Here is a 20,018-nt window from a genome sequence, read left to right as displayed (position 1 = left end):
AGGTGCAAGAATCTGGGAGGTGTAGAGAAGGTTGGGGGAGGGGAGAGTGTCTTTCTTCCACTCTGTCCTGTTGTGTTAGGGAGTCTGCTATGCTCACTTGTGAGTTCTGATATGGGAATGTTTCCTCTTCCAGTTGGTTGGGGGGAGTAAGTGAAGTGGGACTCACTCACTTTAAGGGTAAGACCGCTGGTGTTCCCTCTGAGTTTGGTGGAGTGGGCGGTTTCCCAGCGTCAGGTGCGTTGAGATAGCTTCCTTTCCTGGAAGGCTGGTAGGATGGAGTTGGTTCAGAGTAGAAAGTGGTTTTCACAAGATTTTTGGGTACACCAAAATTTTTTCTAAAAGTGTGTGGGTTGCTCACTGCATATATGGGCCTGTTCGCACCTGCTACTGTCACACAGGACTTCATTAGTCTGTTACTAGCTGGAAGAATATAACTCTTTGGAGTTTGAGGGTTATGAGGATTCAAATCCTGCAGTACTTGGAGAACACCTGCTAAAGGTATGTAACTTTGTTTTCTTTATGAACAAGCAAGACTGAATCCTCAAATATACAATTCTAGGCTCCTTGCAATATAAAAAGGGGAGGGGAACAAGTAGCATAACAGGCAATTTTTTTTTTAAGAGGCTGGGGGGAATGGAGTTAGATTCTCACCCCAAATAGATTCTAGATGACTGTCTAGCCAAATGGCCAGGATTCTCAAAAAACTGGGTTAAAAAGCTATGGTCTGCCACCACAGACATTTTGATAATAAATTGAAAAAAGTGAGTAAGACATTCTCAAAAAATTGCACATGCAAATGAGGTCGGTGGACAGCAGCAAATATTTGCTAAACTTGCATGTGCCCATTGCTGGTGATAGCGATGGGCACATGTGCAGAAAAAGCACATAAGCCCTCCCCCCCCCAAAAAAAAAAAACACAACAGCGGGCAAGATGTTCAATCTCTCCCACTACCAACCAACAACCCCCCTACTGCCGATTCACTCCCGCTGCCAAGAAACACCTGCCGGCGCCTGGCCATGTGCACCCCCAGTGGGAAAGAGCCTAAGGCTCTGACTGGCCTGGTTGCCCCATAGGAGGGGCCTTAGGTGTCCAGGCCAATCAGACACTGCCTCCGATACCGGTGATAAAATCAATGCCTTTGATGTCGGTTTGTCGATGTCCATGGTAATACCAAATAACTTCTCTTGCTGAAGTTTGCAGCTCTTGATGGATTGTTTTTGAAGAGAAGAACAACACATACAGGAGTCGACATGGTGTTCTGGGCCAAGACACTGCAAACACCAAGAGTAGGGGGGTCTGTTGACACCTGCCGCACTTAAAACCAGTTAATGGACGGGACATTGACAGGAAAACTGCATCAGCTAAATTAAACTCTATAGCTGAGGTAGAAGAAAGAGGCCCCGCCGGACGAACGCCTGTGAGGCAAAAAATTTTTTTTAAGAAAAATAGAAGAAAGAAAATAAAGACTAACTAAAGACTAAATAAGAAAAACACAAGCAAAAGGCAGAAAAATTTGAACAATGTTCAAAAACACATGACCTCTAAGCTCCACAAAAACTAAGAACTGAGGAGCTGTGCACCTATGTCAGGGAGGAAGGCACTCCTGCATGCGTGTTAAGGCGGTTCACAAACTTTCTTAAGTTCTTAAAATGGCGATACCCTTTTAAACCTGCCAATACTGGAGCTCCATGGATGACGTCATCCACATGTGAGAATATGCTGCCTGCTTGTCCTAGAATTATCTTCTCTTAGTCCCAGGAGGATTCCATAAGCTAGGTGTTCAATCCCAACCCGCAGTCTGGATATTGCAGAAATCCACAACTTTTATGGGCACATGCTCCACCCCCTTAGCCTGAGAACTAGGAAACAAATCCACTTAAGTCCCAAAATCAAGCTGGTTTGCTCAGCAAAATATTAACAAGTGATAAACAGGCACAAAGACAACTAAGAAAAAAACATTGATGAACAATGACTAACCTGTAATGTGCAATGAGCACCCCAAAAAAGGCCTTCGGTAATGTTATACACAGAAACTCCCCACAGGACCTGCCAACTGCCTGGAAAACCTTCAAACCTGTAATGAGAGTGACAGAGGAATAAAAGAGCAGGCTACTCCAAACAACTGAGTAAAGACAAAGAGGGCAGGTCTTATGGAATCCTCCAGGGACTAACAGAAAGAAGATTAAAGGTATAAACCTAATCTTCCATTCTGTTACGCCCCTTCCAGATTCCACATGCTAGGTGATGTACCAAAGCCATGGTAGCTAGGGAAGGCCAGACGAGCCTGCCCTCAAACTAGAAAATGGCATCAGAATGCGCTACCACAACTCCTCAGTAAAATCGGGCAAACGTATGAAGCCAGGACCAAGAAGCTGCCCTACAAATTTCATCAGGATGAATCACGCGAAATTCCCCCGCAATGCAGCCACACTTCTTGTCAAAAGTGCTTTAAGCGAGATCAGTTGCTGCTTGCTGCGGGTGACAGAAGTTGCGGAATTGCCATTCTAATCAATCAAGCAATCAAGGACTTGGACGCCGGCCTACCACGGTGAGGTGCAACTGAACAAAAAAAGTGACCAGCCTGGACTCAATAGTCCTTTCCAAATAAAGGAGCAAGACCCTCCAGCCACCTAGTATGCGAAAGATCTGTTTTGCACTCCAAACTTGTTGGATGAAAAGCAGGTAACCTAATCTCCTGATTGACATAGAAAGCCAAGACCACCTTCGGCAAGAAGGAAGGTACAGTATGGAGGAACACCTGCTGCGTGCATAATACAAAGAAAGGGTTCTCTGCATGAAAAGAGCATAAAGCTCTAAAATACACTGTGCTGAGATATGCCAAGCATATTTGGATGAGTCTGTGATCAGAACTTTCTGATGTAGAAGGATTTGAAACAACACCCTTTGGAAAGATTTGAGAAATTCATCCACCACTACAGAAATTGACGAAGTGAAGCTGTGGCTAAAATCTCTTGTAAGAGTGGATCAAGAGCTTGAGACCATTGGGACACTAGTGACCACTGAATTGTCCTGAGGAGGAATCGCACAAAGAGGGTAACATGGACTGTGGATGCCATGTGACCCAATAGAATCATTAGCCTGGCTGAGATGAATGGAAGGTGATAAGCCTGGTTGCAAAGTTGAACCAAACTGTCTTGTCTTTGCTGAGGTAAGAACGCCCTGAGTTGAATGGTGTCAAGCAGGGCTCCTATGAATTATAGAGTTTGAGAGGGTTGAAGTTGAGATTTTGGAATATTTACTTCGAATCTCAACTGCTGAAGAAACCGGATTGTTGACTTTGTTGCTGAGGACAGGCCTCTTGAGGACAGGCATCTTTTATTAGCCAGTCGTTGAAATACGGAGAGACCTTGAGCCCTTAAAGCTACTACCAGGCACTTGATGAATACTCTAGGTGAGGATACCAGGCTGAAGGACAGAACCTTGTACTGAAAATGCTGATGGCCTAAATGAAATCTCAGAAACTTCCTATGAGCAGAGTGAATGGTTATGTGGGTATAAGCTTCTATTAGATCCAGAGAGCATAGCCAATCATTTTGATCTAAGATGTGATACAGAGTCACCAAGGACAGCATTCAAAATTTTTCTTTTAACAAGAATTTGTTCAAGTCTCAGAGGTCTAGAATTGGACAGAAACATCCCATCTTCTTTGGGATGAGAAAATACTGGGAGTAGAAGCCCTGATTCTTTAGAGCAGGGGGTACTATTTCTATGGCATTCATAAGGAGTAGAGATTCTATCTCCTGAAGAAGGGATGTCTGCTGAGGGTTGAAAGAAGACTCTCTTGGAGGATGATCTGGAGGTGTAGTAACAAAATGAAGAGCATAAACCCTCTTGAATGACCTTGAGAACCCACAAATTGGTTATCAGTGTCTAACGTTGATGGTATAATTGGCGCCAACTTCCGATAAACTGAGGAAGAGACTGAGAGAGAGCAACAGCGGCTATACTCTCCATGAGCACGTCAAAAAGACTGAGCAGGCTTTTGAGGAGCTGCTGATTGAGACTTTTGGGATCACTGTTGCTTTTGTTTCTTCTGCTGAAATGGACGAGGTGCAGCAGGTTTAGCAGAATAGCAGTGCTGATATGAAGAGGCAGGTTTAGATGCCTGTGAAGCTGAGGGAGGTTTAGTCTTCATTCTGACCAAAGCATTCCAATTCTTTTCAAGATCTGTTAACTTTTGTGTGGCTACCTCAAAGGAATCAACAAACAGTTCTTCACCCAAACAGGGAATATTAGCTAATCTGTCTTGTAGATTGATGTCCATATCTGAGACCCTCAACCATGCTAGGCGTCTCATTGCCACTGACATAGAAGATGCTCTAGTCTAGATGATAACTCGAAGGCATTGTAAGCAGATCGCGCCAAATATTTTCTAGTCTGGGAAAGAGTACAGAAGATGTGACGACAAACCTACTGCAGTTCCAAGGTTTATCACAGGAAAATATAGAATATCACACAAACCCTGGTGCAGAAGGGCAAACCAGGTCAGAGCCCATGACAGTAATTTAGCTGACTACCCTATGAGCAGTGAAGATAAGACTGAGACAGAACAAGGAAATGTTTGCCTTACCTGAGGCAGTGCCAAAGCAAAGCAGGATATCTCTGCCCTGCTATTGCCCAGTTCCTGTAAGGCAGAAACAAGAAAGGTTTCTTTCAGAGAAATGTCAAAAGCTGAGGAAGGAAAGCTCTTCCCCCACATAAGCCAAGGCAGTGTGGTTTTCCTCGGCTTAAAGCGAGGCTCAGCAGACAGCAACAGGAAGCTCAGAGTGGGACTGAGCTTACCCCCAGTCCAGGCAGCTCAGCTACACAGCACTGACTGGGAGATGACAGAGGAGCAAGCAGAGAGTAACTTGACTCCAGATTTTCTTATCTCAGAACCGAGTACGGCTATGGTCATTGAAGAGAGTGGTGCTGCAGCTTAGAGAATGACACGGGGAAAAAATCTGTCCCTGTCACTGGACCACCGTCCCCTTCACTGCCCCGTCCCTGAACCCGTCATCCCCTTCACCGCCCCGTCCCCGTAGCATTCGCCCTTCCCTCTCGCCACCTCACCACCCTTCAACGGCCCGAGAATCTCCCTCCCCCTTACCTTTGTAGCGTAAAGAAACTTAAGGGAGTAAAGGAACGCGGTCACCGATTGCGCGCGTGGCCCCTTCCTTCCCTCCCTCCCTTTTACTTTTGCAGAACTTTATAAAAGAAACTGATGCCAGTGAAGCCTGCCTGTGCCACCCTGCAGTCCCGTGTGTGTGAGCGGAAGCTTCTCCTCTGGCAATTGTAATTTTATAAACACAAATAAAACAGAGCAAGGTTCAACAAAACCCTTCTCCCCTCCCTTTCACAAATATCCCCTTCAATATTGTGAAAACTGAACAAACCAAATTACTACAGAATGCTACATAGAAAAATCAAGCTAACAGAATACTTTAGTCACTTTTGGCAAGAATAATGTTAGGGGAGTGCAATTAGGGCAACTGCCCCCTGGTCAGAGAGAGAGCCCTAAGCCAGCTGGAAGATAAAGAAGCACAACCTTGACTTTACGGTCCCCAGTTATGTCTAATACCAGCTCTAGCAGGATACATATTTCAAATCTGAAATATTCTAATCACAAAATATAAAATAATTTTTTTGTTGTTGTTGTTGTCTGGTAATTTTATTCTTCAAATCACATTGGTCTCAGGCTTTGGTTCCTTCTGTCTTCATCATGTCATGGCTGGCTCCTGAAGGTAAAATAGTCGCAAGAGGAGCTGGGGAGAAGATGCCGAGTCTGACACGGGAGCAATTTTTTTTACCACAGGAGTAAGACTTTTCACTACTCCCATGGGGCGTTAAAAGGTCTTGTCTCAATTCCTGTGGTAAACCAGTTGCAAATGTCTCCATTCCTGCAGATTTACTGCGGTTTACCGTGGTAAACGAAACCCATGTCATTCTCTACTGCAGCTGAAGCTTGGCCAGAAAGAATGGAAGTGGCTTGAAACAAACGTGAGTTTGCTGGATGTTTTCTTTTCTTTTTCCTGGTATGCAAGAGAAAGTATTTTTGGACTGTAAAGTTTCTGCATTTTTTTCTCTGTGCCTTAAAACTAAGGGACTGTATCCTTCACTGTACAGAACAGTGATTAAATTAATGCTGGGCAGGAAACTCAACCTGTTTGTTCCTCTGATTCACTGTTAATAGATCTCCATGTGGGGACACCAGAAACATAGAAAATGACGGCAGAAAAGGGCTATAGCCCACCAAGTCTGCCCATTTCAAGTATCCGCCCCCCTGAATTCACTCCCTTAGTGATCCCACGTGAGTATCCCATTTTCTCTTAAAATCTGTCACGCTGCTGGCCTCAATCACCTGCAGTGGGAGTTTGTTCCAATGATCCACCACTCTTTCGGTGAAGAAGTACTTTCTGGAGTCGCTATGAAACTTCCCTCCCCTGATTTTCAGCGGATGCCCTCTGGTGGTCGAGGGTCCCATGAGACAGAAGATATCATCTTCCGACTCGATACGTCCCGTGATGTACTTAAACGTTTCAATCATGTCACCCCTCTCTCTTCGTTCCTCCAGCTGTTAGCTGTTGTTATAGCAGCTCCTTTGATTGCACTGACCCTGCATGCTTCTCAGAAACGTATTGAAAATTCCCAAGTTTAAAGCTGGTATGTTTTCTCTGTTAACCACCATCCCAGTTTTGATTGAGTTCATCTTTAAGAACCAGTATTTGCTGTCAACTGCATAAATGCCATAAAGCTGTCTGTGTGCCTTGCTAAAGAACCTGCTTCACAGAAGTATAAATTAAGCTGTCTGTTTCTCATGGATACCTGTGCCGGTAGCCCAATATTGCTGGCTTATTAATCACTGCAATAAGCTCCCATCCTGCAGCTCAGGAACAGAGAGCTGCTTATTTTGGCTGCTGTAAAATAGTGGAGCAGTTAATCGAAATGATTATATTTTTTTCTCGTACAATGCATTCCTAACATTAGACTCTGGTGAAGAGGACTGTGTATGATCTACCTACTAAAGTCCAGAGCTTGCGACAGAGTTAAAGTTTGTTTTGAGGAATCTTTTATGTTTTCATGCTTTCGTTGAAACCTGTTATGGACTATGATTTTGAGGCCATTGGCCAAATAACGTTTACATTTTTTTCTTATGGCCATTCTGATTAAGTGGTGTTCATTGGAAGACCATTTGAAAGAGCAATTCTAGGCTTTTGCCTAGGGATAACAACCTGAAAGGCTCCCCTAGTTCCAGGAGGCCCACGCCAGATTTAAGCAGCGTGTCACTACTTGACTGCCCGTCACGCTCCTTGGGGGCACAGGTGTTGACAATGTGAAATTCCTGAAGATATGGGCAGGAATATACACTTCCCCCTCCGTATTCATGGTTTCTGTATCTATGGATTCGCTTATTCACGGTTTTAAATTAAAAAAATGCATTTTCATTTTTCAGGCTATTTTAAGCCCTGTAAGCCCCCCTTTAAGCTTTACCTGGTGATCTAGCGGATTTTCGGGGCAGGAGTGATCTTCCCACGCTCCTGCCACGTGCAGATCGCTCACAGGAAATGGCTGCCTTGAGCTCCTGTCATCTCTCAAGACTACGAAGGGAGCTCAAGGCAGCCATTTCCTGTAAGCGATCTGCATAGGGCAGGAGCGTGGGAAGATCGCTCCTGCCCCAAAAACCCACTAGACCACCAGGTAAGGCTTAAGGGGGGACTTACAGGCCTTAAAATAGCTGGGGGGAAGTGGAGGTTAAGGGCAGAACCGGCCCGATTATTATTTGCAGGCCGGCTCTGCCCCTAACCACCGCGAATACGGAGTGGGAAGTGTATTTGTCAAAGGAAGGTAGTTTTCATACTAGATGTTTCATATAACAAGATATGTAGAAATTATAATTAATAATAATAACTTTATTTTTGTATACCGCCACACCAATAAGTTCTAGGCGGTTTACATCAAAAAGATACTGAACAATCAGTGAATAAGGACTGTCAACATAGAATTTTGATACAGGCGACGTCCAAATTTGTCCATAGTTCGCCCCTCTCTTCCAGGTGGCGTTGAGGCATAGACCTTTGAAACAAAGGACTTTTTTAAAGTTGATTCTGCTTTAGAGGAGTTCCCTGAGATAGTTCCAAAGGGGTGTCATAAGCCTCAAGTGCAGAACTAGAGAGGTCACCCTCTAAATCAGACTGTAAATCATAAAGAAGCTTTGGAGAAGATGAGCGTTGAGAAGATTTACATTTCCTATAACCTCGGTACTGATCTGAGGAAAATGATGAGGTTCGGTGTGAAGCTCTTTTCTGCTTTGAAGTGCATGATGTGGATCGATGCTTCCTGAACTTGGAATATCAAGTAGAAAAGAAGGAATGTCGTTATCTGGATGAAGTGGATCGATGCACCGATGGAGAAATGGATCTTCAATGCGATAATAGTCAAGGAGGGTTTTTTTTAAGCCGAAGAGAAAAATTACCGTATTTTTCAGACCATAAGATGCACTTTTTCCAACCCCAAAAAGGAGGTGCACATCTTATGGACCAAATACACCGCGTGCCCCCCCTCAATGGTACCTTTTTAAAGTGGCAGTGGACCAGCGCGGTCTCCTGCTGGACAGCTGCCTCTTTGCAGAATGATACGCAACGCATAAGAACATAAGAATTGCCGCTGCTGGGTCAGACTAGTGGTCCATCATGTCAAGCAGTCCACTCACGCGGCAGCCCCTAGGTCAAAGACCAGTGCTCTAAATGAACCCAGCCCACCTGCGTACTTTCCAGTTGAGTAGGAACTTATCCACCTTTGTCTTGAATCCCTGGAGGGTGTTTTCCCTATGACAGATTCCGGAAGATCATTCCAGTTTTCTACTAGAGAGCTGCACGGGAACAGGGATGACGGGAATCCCGCGGGGATCCTGCGGGTTCCCCCTTTGGATCCCGGGATCCCGTGGGGACGCCCCCTAAGGGCTCGGGGATCCCGTGGGGACGCCCCCTAGGGTCGCGGGGATCCCGTGGGGACGCCTCCGATGGTCGCGGGGTTCCTGCGGGGTTGGATCGCAGTGCACTCGAGCCGCGAGGGTAGTCTCCTCCTCCTTACCTGCCCTGTCGCAGCACACAGCCGAACGGGTCTTCCCGATGTCAGCGCTGACGTCGGAGGGAGGGCTTAAGCAAAGCCCTCCCTTCCTCCAACGTCAGTGCCGACATCAGGAAGACTTCCGGTCGGCTGTGTGCGGCAGGGCAGGTAGGAAAAAGGCAATGGCGTACGAAAGAGGGGGGAAGGGGCGGTCCGCCCCGGAGAATGTGCACAGCTGGTCAGGTCCCCCGATCGACCGACAACAGGCCCGGCCGACAAACCTCCCTGCCCTGTAGCCGCAAATCTAAATTACCTCTTACAGCAGCTTCACTACTCCAGCTGCTGTAAGAAGGTAATTTAGATTCACGGCTACAGGACAGGGAGATTTGTCCGACCGGGCCTGTTCTGTTGTCGATCGGGTGGGAAAGCGCCACAAAGGTAAGGGGCAGGGAGGGAGGAAAGGTTGAGTGGAGAAGAAAAGACGCTTAAGGGGGGAGAAGGCCGCTGAAAGCACTGGGGAAGACAAAGGGGTGGAGAAGGCCGCTGAAAGGACAAGGGGAAAATGGGAGGAGGGGGGGAAGGATGCTGAAAGCACATGGGGAAGACAGAGGGGGGAGAAGGCCGCTGCAAGGACATGGGGAAGACAGAGGGGGGAGAAGGATGCTGAAAGGACATGGGGAAGGCAGAGGGGGGAGAAGGATGCTGCCTGACAGGACATGGTGAAGATGGGGGGGAGAAGGACACTGAAAGGAAATGGGGAAGAGGGAATGGGGAGAAGACGCTGGCAGGGAAGAAGACAGAGGTGCCAGACTATGGGGGGAGCGGAAGGAAAAAGATGGGTGCCAGACCAATTTGGGAGGGGGGAGAAAGGGAGAGGGAGAGGTACAGTAACAGAGCAAATGGAAGACACAGAGACAAGAGAGACAGTGGATGGAAGGAATTGAATGAGAACATGAAGAAAGCAGAAACCAGGCAACAAAGGTAGGAAAAAAATTCTTTTTTTTTGCTTCAGGATAAAGTAGTATATTAGTTGTGTTGATAAAAATTTATAAACATTAGAGGCTCTGGTAGAAACCCGTTTACAAAGTATGTATTATTCCCAATTAATATTTCCAAATTAATAAAGTCTTTTTGCTTATTTTTAAATGGGTTTCTACCAGAGCCTTTAATTCAATAGCATAATTAAATGAAATAACTATTTCTGTAGTTTATAGGGACGGGCGGGGATGTAGGGGATTCCTCACGGGGACGGAGGGATTCCTCGCGGGGACGGAGGGATTCCTCGCGGGGATGGGTGGGAGTCCTCACGGGTACGGGTGGGGATGGGTGGGACTTTGGCGGGGACGGGTGGGATTTCTGTCCCCGCGCAACTATCTATTTTCTACCACTCTCTAGGTGAAGAAGAACTTCTTACGTTCGTACAAAATCTATCCCCTTTCAACTTCAGAGAGTGCTCTCTCATTCTCCCTTCCTTGGAGAGGGTGAACAACCTGTCTTTATCTACTAAGTCTATTCCCTTCAGTATCTTGAATGTTTCGATCTCCTCTTTTCAAGGGAGAAGAAGCCCAGTTTCTCTAATTTCTCGCTGTACAGCAACTCCTCCAGCCCCTTAACCATTTTAGTCGCTCTTCTCTGGACCCTTTTGAATAGTACTGTGTCCTTCATGTACGGTGAGGGCGCACCATGGCTCGGAACAGCGGCATGATAACCTGCTCCGATCTGTTCATGATCCCCTTCTTTATCATTCCTAGCATTCTGTTTGCCCTTTTCGCCGCCGCCGCACATTGCGTGGACAGCTTCATTGACTTGTTGATCAGAACTCCCAAGTCTCTTTCCTGGGATGTGTCTCCAAGTACCGACCTGGACATCCTGTATTCATGCATGACATTTTTGTTACCGACTTGCATCACTTTACACTTATCCACGTTGAACCTCATCTGCCATGTCGATGCCCATTTCTCAAGCCTGATTATGTCACGTTGAAGATCTTCGCAATCCCTTTGTGTCTTCACTACTCTGAATAACTTTGTATCGTCCGCAAATTTAATCACCTCACTCATCGGATCAACGTCCAGATCATTTATAAAGATGTTGAAGAGCACGGGTCCAAGCACCGAGCCCTGTGGCACCCCACTGGTGATGCTCTTCTAGTGTGAGTATTGTCCATTTACCCCCACTCTCTGTTTCCTATGTTCCAGCCAGTTTTTAATCCACGTGAGTATTTCACCATCGATTCCATGGCTTGCAATTTTCCGAAGTAGTCGTTCATGTGGAACCTTGTCAAACGCCTTCTGAAAATCCAGATATACAATGTTGACCGGGTCGCCCTTGTCTATCTGCCTGTTTACTCTCTCGAAGAAGTGCAGCAAGTTTTTCAAACAAGATCTGCCTTTACTGAAACCGTGCTGGCTGGTCCTCATCAGCTGGTCCCGCGCCACTCTGTGATTGGCTGCGATTGGGTGGTTTACGACAGCGGCGCACACGTACCTTCCCTGCCCCCACCCCTCCAGCATTTGTAATTTTTCCACGTGAGTGCGCCCGCACGCATTGAGGGGAAACCGGCAGTGGCTATGAGCATGCTGGACACTCGGAAGATAAAGGTAGCTGACCTGCGGGCCGAGCTCCAGTGTCGGGGCCTAGACTGCCGTGGGCTGAAGGCCGAGTTGACAAAGCGGCTGCAGGAAGCATTGGATGCTAAATTTTTAGTGGGAGATTCTGGCGAAGAGGAGACAACAGGACTAGGTGGAGAGCCGATGGACAAGCTGGGCGACAAGAATCACAGCACGGTGGATGAGGACGACGGAGAGTTGGCATTTCGTCTAGAGGGAGAAGGCCAGGAGCAGGATCTTGGTTGAAGTTCTAAATTCAGAAAAGGGCACAGAAGTCAGGAAATCAAGAGCGGGCCACAGGGGAGTGTGAGCCAAATGGAGAGACGGGAGAGAGACCAAAGGACTGAACATGACCCCTGGGGCAGCGTGATCCGGGCATCAATGATGGGCAGGATGCAGAGAACCGGTCCAGAGAGGGAGAGGAAGATGCAGGGGAGGTGAGCGTTGTGCGTCGCTCTGAAAAGAGGCAGCCAACCAACAGGAGTCTGCGCTGGACCACTTAAAAAGATATGAGGGGAGGGGGGCTGGAGATGGCTTTGGGCTGCAGGCTTCCCAGCATCAGACCACTAGATACACCTACGTGTAAAGGAGGAAAACCAAGAAGAGAAAAATTTCTGAACCAATTTTTTTTTTTCCTTGGTTTTTCCTCCTCTACAGATGGGTGCGTTTTATGCTCAGGTGCATCTTATGGAGCAAAAAATACGGTAGATACTCTTAAAAAAGAGAGAAAAAAAACCCGACACATAGCGGGAAGGCTAGGCAGATCTGAACAGAGTTCAGGTCAAAAATGACTTCTTCGCTCCACGGAAAGCGAAGAACTGAGGTACCGCGAGCCTGCGTTGGGCAGTCACAAAGTTTCTAAAAACTAAGTGACACTACACTTTTAATGCTGTCTGTACCGGGGCTCCATGGATGAGGTCAACCACATGTGAGAATATGCTGCCTGCTTGTCCTGGGATAATTTATAAATCTGGATCTACTGCACACTTTTTTTTATGGCAATTTTTATTTTCCCTTGAATTTATCATTAAGAACAAAAACCAGAAGAAAAGTCAGTGTAAAAATAAGTTAAATATCAGTGTATTTTTTGGACAGATAACATCTTCTTTTGATGCATCTGTTTACACTTCTCCCTCCGTATTTGCTGTGATAGGGGATTAACAGAACTGCAAATACAGAAAAACCGCAAATAACTTTTTCTAATCTAATCTAATCCTTAGGTTTGTATACCGCTTCATCTCCACGTTCGTAGAGCTCGACGCGGTTTACAGTAGGAGAAATAGGAAGGAACTACAACAGAGGGTTAGAGGTAGAAGTGTGAAGAAAATTTTGAGGACTTGGGATGCCAAGATATAAGTTTCCTTGATTCCTAAGGAGGGAGACCTACATTTTTTGAGAAAAGCCAGGTTTTCAGATGTTTGCGGAAAACTTGGAGAGAGCTCAAGTTCCAAAGAGGGGAGGTAAGGTTGTTCCAGAGCTCAGTGATTTTGAAGTGGAGGGAGGTCCCTAGCTTTCCTGTGTGGGAAATGCCTTTTAGCGAGGGGGAGGATCGGATGGTATTAGGGTTTGAGGAATTCCAAGAAAGAGGGATAAAGGGAGGGAGGATACCATATAGGATTTCGAAAGTTAAACAGTTATAGTGGACCCTGGCGATTATCGGAAGCCAGTGGAGCTTGGCCAGGAGCGGGGAGACATGGTCAAATTTACTTTTAGCGAAGATGAGCTTGGCCGCGGCATTCTGAATCCGTTGGAGTCTGTGGAGGATAATGGATTGGACAAGGAGGGTAAAATGTTTTTGATGGAAGCAGGACCTAACTTTCCTCAGCATGTGAAGGCTGAAAAAGCATTTTTTTTACCAAGGATTGGAGGTGGTCATTGAAGGACAATGTGGAATCAATGATGATGCCCAAGACCTTGCTCGAGAACTCAAGCTGCAGAGAGGAGCCAGAGGGTAGTGGGATGGAGGTGGGTAGGTGATCTAGTTTTGGACCATAGAAGTCTTGTTTTGGACTCATTCAATTTCATTTGCACAGTGTGGGCCCAGGATTGTAGGTTCATTATACAAGAGGATATGTTCTTAGACAGGTTGGTGAGGTTCGAATCGGTCTCGAGGAGGACGAGGATGTCGTCTGCATAAGTGTAAATTGTTTCAAGGGGGGGATAGGTGGAGGAGTTTTCTATTAAAAACCATCGTGAATATGGTGAAGCTGCAAATTAATATGGTGGGAGACCTGGCCTGTTCCTGCAGAAGAGGCAAAACACGGTGAAGAAAGTGCTGGGAATCAGCGATTTTCTCTGTAAACGCTTGGAATCAGCGATTTCTCTATGCAAGCTGACATAATTGGGGGGGCAGGAGCCAGCATGCTAAAAACCGTGAATAATCAAAACTGTGAATGCTGAAACCACGAATATGGAAGGAGAAGTGTACATTGGAAAATCATGTACAGTGGTACCTCGGTTTACGAGTGCACTGGTTTGCGAGTGTTTTGCAAGACGAGCAAAACATTTGCAAAATCGGTGCCTCGGAAACCGAGCATGGTTCGATTTACGAGCACCCCCCCGCAATCCGACACCCCTCTGCCTCGAACCGGCACCCCCCCTGCCACGATCCGACCCCCCCTATACGATTGGGCACCCCTCCGCCACGATCCGACCCCCCCCCCCAACACAATTGGGCATACCCCCGCCGCTTCTTACTCTCATCTGGGCACTCTTGAAGACCGGCCCTCGTCTGCTGGGCCTTGAGCATGCTCAGATGCTCAAAGCCCAGCAGACGAGGAGTCCGATCTTCTAGAGTGCCCAGATGAGGGTAAGAAGCGGCAGGGGGGGTGCCCAATCGTGTCGGGGGGGGGGGGGGGGGTCGGATCGTGGCAGGGAGTGCCGGTTCGAGGCAGGGGGGTGCCTTCGAGGGGAGCAATGCTGGTTCTCCCGGGGGGAACGCATCAAAGCGAGTTTCCATTATTTCCTATGGGGAAACTCGCTTTGATAAACGAGCATTTTGGATTACGAGCATGCTCCTGGAACGGATTATACTCGTAATCCAAGGTACTACTGTATATAGTTTTTTTTAACAATGGTTAGGCTCTTTTAATGGCCTAGTTATAGGGCCTATTCACTAAGATTTTGTCTCTACTCTGAGTCTGTAGGGAAGAACGCTTAATGAAAAGGCCTCCAAAAGCTCAATATAAGCATATCCTCCCTCTCCTTTTTCTGAGCACCTACTCCTGCTGTTCAAACATTGTCACTCATATGCCTGGGCTGGCTCTCCTGCCTCTTAGACATGTAGATTTAGGTGTCCCATGGTCCTAGCCATTCACCGGAATACAGGATATCCGGAGCTATACTCGGAGAGAGCCCCCAGGAAAGAGACTTAGGAGTACTTGTAGACAAGTCAATGAAACCGTCTGCACAATGCGTGGTGATGGCAAAAAGGGCAAACAGAATGCTAGGCATGATTAAGAAGGGGATCACATACAGATCTGAAAAGATTATCATGCCGTTATACCGGGCCATGGTACGCTCCCACCTGGAATACTGCATCCAACACTGGTCGCCGTACATGAAAAAGGACATAGTACTACTCAAAAAGGTCCAGACAAGAGCAACAAAAATGGTTAAGGGACTGGGGGAGTTGCCATACGAGAGGCTAGAGAAACTGGGCCTCTTCTCCCTTGAAAATAGAAGCCTGAGAGGGGACATAGAGACTGTTCACCCTCTCCAAGGTGAAGAGAACGAAAGGGCACTCACTAAAGTTAGAAGGGAAAAGATTCAGTACAAACATAAGGAAGTTCTTCTTCACCCAGAGTTGTAGAAATCTGGAACGCTCTTCCGGAGGCTGTTATAGGGGAAAGCACCCTTCAGGGATTCAAGACAAGGTTGGATAAGTTCCTACTGGAACAGAACATACGCAAATAAGGCTTGACTCAAATAGGGCACTGGTCTTTGACCTAAGGGCCACCGCATGAGCAGACTGCTGGGCACTGAGCACTGGTCTGACCCAGCAGTGGCAATTCTTATGTTCTGGGTAGTGTGAAGTGTCTAAGAGCTGCACTGAATGGAAAATTAGCAGTGTCTACCCCACTCAAAAATGCTGCAGTTGCTTTGCCTGAGTCCTGTACTGTGGACAGGATTAGATTCTTTAAATGCTGCTATTTATTCATACAATTCGGTGAAAATCAGTTTAAGTTAAAAACAAAGGTACTTAACTATGAAGTAATTCAGACAAAACTACTGAGCCACTAGCAAGGTGATGCTTGGAGAAAAAGAACCACTAAACCTAGGAACTATAGGCTAGATTCACTAAATCTTCCGATTGTGTCCCGATGATCGCAAAACCAGTTTTATGATCATTCCCTGACCCCGACCCGATTCACTAACCTGGCCGATCAACTTCCAACCCGTTCCAATCCACCCATGCGAATGAGGGGAAACGGCATGCAAAGTAGGAAGTACGTAATTCATTAAACAGAAGAAGGAAAACCAATTTGGCTGGCTGATCCAAAGTGAAGCGACTACCAGTTGCTTCACTTCCTTACCGACTCTCCTGCCCTCTTCTGCCCTTTAAAACCACGGGCTGGCAATGCGCTTTTGCAGAACATATAAAAGGAATCTTCCTTTTTTATACTGCTAATGCGCCTCCCTGCGTGCCAATGCCCGCTGCTGTCTGATGCCTGCTGCCATCGCCACCTATGACAGGAGGGATGCTGACTCCCTTCTGCCACCCACTTGATGCCCCCTCCCCTCCTCCCCCCATACCTTTAACGGAGCAGGAGGTGTGCCAATCAGGGACTTCGTTAGGTACTCACTAAGGAAGTCCCTGATTAGCTGAGGTGCCTCAGGCCTCTCCCCCAATCAGGGCCTTAGGCCCCTCCCTGTGCTTTACATCAGAATCATTGCAGGAGGCATTGGAACAGGAGGGATTGAGCATCGCTCCTGCTCCATTAAAGGTACGGGGACGGAGGGGGTGGGGAGGGAACTGGAAACATGGCGTCCGATGGGTAGCATGAGAGTCGGCAGCCCTCCTGCCATTTATTTTATTTTTTTTGGGGGGGGGGAAGTGGGACTGATGGCAGAAGACAGTGGGAACTCTCCTGCCATAATTTTAAAGGGTGGCGGTGGTGCACTTTTTTTTTTTTGGAGGGGGGGTCAGGGAGGGAGGACAGACGAGGCACTTGTCAGGAGAGGGTGGGGTATTTTTATTAAAAAATTTTTTTAAATCGGGCTGATATTTTGTGTGTGTAACCACACAAAATATCTGCCCAATTAAAATTTTTTTTTTTAAAAGCCGGCAGAAGCCCTGACAGCAGTGACAGGAGGCTGCTTCTACTGTCACGGCTCTGCCCCGACTCAATCGGTTTTGAGTCGGAGTTTGCATACAAATGATTTCCACCTCCGTGCAAATCATTTGTATGCAAACAAGATAGTGAATTGCCCGCCTGGCCACGGATCGGATCCATGGTCTTAGTGAATCTAGCCCTAGGCTCTATCTTCAACCACCTATACGATCTCTTTAGTAAAGGTACCCGCGCTCTAATCTTACAACTAGATTTTAGCAGCGCATTTGACCTAGTGGATCATGAAATAATGCTGAACTGCCTAGATGCAATGGGTCTCTCGGGAAGAGTTTGGAACTGGTTCCAGGGCTTTTTAACCAAATGATCTTATCGAGTGGTCTACGACGGGAAATACTTAAATTCTTGGAAAAGCCCTTCAGGTGTACCTCAGGGTTCCCCTCTATCTCCCACCTTGTTTAATATCTACACCTCATCTTTAGGTCACCTACTACAAAAGCTAAACTTAAAATACTATATATACGCTGATGACATCTCCATTCTAATTCCAGTGACCAACGTGACCAATGATACTTTAAAAAACATTTCCCATATCATGACTGAAATTGAACAATGGACTATCAATTTTAAACTGAAACTAAACACAGAAAAGACAAAAATTTTCTTGGCAAGCCCAAAGGACAAAATCACTATAACATCAATACACCTAAATGGTCACGAACACCCAATATCAAAAAGTATAAAAATATTAGGAGTCACCCTAGACACCCACTTGACCTTGAGCGAACATACAAACTCGGTGATAAAAAAGTGCTTCTCTACACTTTGAAAATTAAAAACCATCAAAAAATATTTCGACCCTCATATCTTTCAGACTACTGGTACAGTCATTGATTCTATCCACCCTAGACTACTGCAACATCATTTATGTGGGTGTAAAAAAAACCGTGAGAAAATTAAGAATAGTGCAAAACACGGCCGTCTGCTTAATATTCGGACTAAAGAAAAGTGATCACATTAGTCCCTACTACAAACTGCTACACTAGTTGCCAATAGAGGCACAAATTTTATTCAAGTTCTCTTGCTTTTGCTATAAACTGGTGTGGGGAATGGCCCTCACCTATCTTTTACCTCACTTCGAACTATACACCCCCACAAGGACAATCAGAAATCGCAACCTCTTTGCCTATCCGAAGATCACTGATTGCAAATACAGGACCTTTCTGGACAGAACTTTTAAGTTTCAAGCTGGTAGACAGCAATCCTGGCTAGGCAACTTCATTGATAGAGCCAAGTTGACCTACGGCGCTTTTCGGAAATAAATTATGACTGCTCTGTTCAATAGATTTATTTACTAGTCAGACAACTCCCTCCTTTTTAAAGCTAATACTCTTCATGCTGATACTGCGTATTCTCACTAATTGTTCAATAGATTTATTTCCTAGTCAGACAACTCCCTCCTTTTTAAAGCTAATACTCATCATGTTGATACTGCGTATTCCCACTAAATGTATTCTGTATTCATTGAACGCTCAGTAACTTCCTCACCATCTGTATCCTGAAATTCGCTGGCTATACAGCCCCCTTCACTGTAACTTGTTAACATTATTTTATTTGGCATGCTGATGAGAGCTAAGCCTCAAATATCTGCTAATAATAATAAGCTTTTGATGATATTGACAGGAGTTGCCATTCAACAAATAACGTATAACTGGAAAGATTGTACAAGGTTGAATTATTGTTTCTGGTGGAATTCAGTTATGTCATGTGTTTAAAATGGAAAGAGCATTGGCAGTTCAAAAAGGTTACTATAATAAATTTAAGGATGTGTGGGGGCCATTTATAAATTATTCTAATGAATAATTTACACTTTTCTCAACTTTAATTCTTACATGTGGATCGGGGGCAGGGGTTGGATTTCTATTAATAATATATATGAATGATAAGATATTATAGTCATGTGGTATATTTTTTGTTGTATATGGAAGTGGGAGGGGGTGGGGGTTATATCTTTTTGTTGTATGATATGGTAGATTTTCAAGTGGTATTATATTTTAATTGTTTGATATTTACTGTACACTTGTGAATTATAAAATGAATAAAGAATTAAAAAAAAACTTGTTAATACTATATTGTAACATATTAATATTATAATTCTTACTATTCTGTACTCTATAATCACTGACTGCTCAGTGACATCTTCCCTATTTGTACGTTGTAATTCGCTGATTGTACAGCTCTTTTCACTGTGAACCGCCTAGAAGTCGCAAGATTATGGCGGTATAGAAAAAATAAAGTTATTATTATTATTATTATATGACAGACAAGAAAATTCACCTTTTTCAAAGAATCTCCATGTCTCTCATGAATGTATTTGAGGAATGCTGTTGTCCACTGCAAAGTAGTTGCTTTATCAGTCTCAGCATTGCAGAACGGAACTAGAAGATTTAATTCGTCACAGCAAATTCGAATTCTGCGCCTAGTCACAAACAGACAAGCAATTTGAAAGGATACAATGACGTAAGAAACCTTACAAGTGACAGTCTCTTTATTATATTGTCAGGGAGGGGAAAGGAGGGCAAGGCCATGATCTGTACATATAGGAAAATTATGTTTCTTAACCGAAAATTTTCTTTCCTTTATTCATGTCAGACCAGTCCAGAATGAATGTATTTCATGTCCATCTACCAGCAGATGGATATGGGGAAAAAAAAAAAGTCCCAAGAGCTTTGCCCTTTAAGCAAAGGAATGTTCAGCCTGGAATGTTCAGTATTTTGAATAGACAAGCAATAATGCTAATAAGATATATAGATGACAATTGGGAAAAGACCATTGAGGCTATAACATCTATAATAATAAAACCCTAAGCGCCCATGCGCACTCCCACTTGCGTGTTCTGTGATCAGTAGGTCCCTGGCAGGTAGGAGTACACCTAGGTTTCTGTTTTCCTCTAAGCCAGTTCGTCGTCGTCAACACCCCCCCCCTCGCCGCACCTAAAGCTCCGTTGACCCTCCCACCGCGAGATGACCACAAATCTCCCGCCTCCAGCAG

At 45.5% G+C, this 20,018-nt stretch overlaps 1 protein-coding gene across 2 annotated transcripts in view; it reads right to left on the bottom strand.

Annotated features, from left to right (window-relative positions):
• The window catches only part of TCFL5 (transcription factor like 5), a 226,581-nt gene that overhangs the window by 4,423 nt on the left and 202,140 nt on the right, over nt 1-20,018 (bottom strand). For both annotated transcript variants that reach the window (XM_033962533.1, XM_033962534.1), the window contains exon 5: nt 19,305-19,446. In XM_033962533.1, coding sequence (XP_033818424.1) covers nt 19,305-19,446 — 142 coding nt within the window. The remainder of the gene's footprint in view (nt 1-19,304; nt 19,447-20,018) is intronic.

Source organism: Geotrypetes seraphini, chromosome 11 (assembly GCF_902459505.1).
Source record: "Geotrypetes seraphini chromosome 11, aGeoSer1.1, whole genome shotgun sequence".
NCBI classification, from domain to species: Eukaryota; Metazoa; Chordata; class Amphibia; order Gymnophiona; family Dermophiidae; genus Geotrypetes; species Geotrypetes seraphini.
The sequence above is the reverse complement of the archived record's forward strand: the minus strand, read 5'-3'. Positions and strand labels throughout refer to the sequence as shown.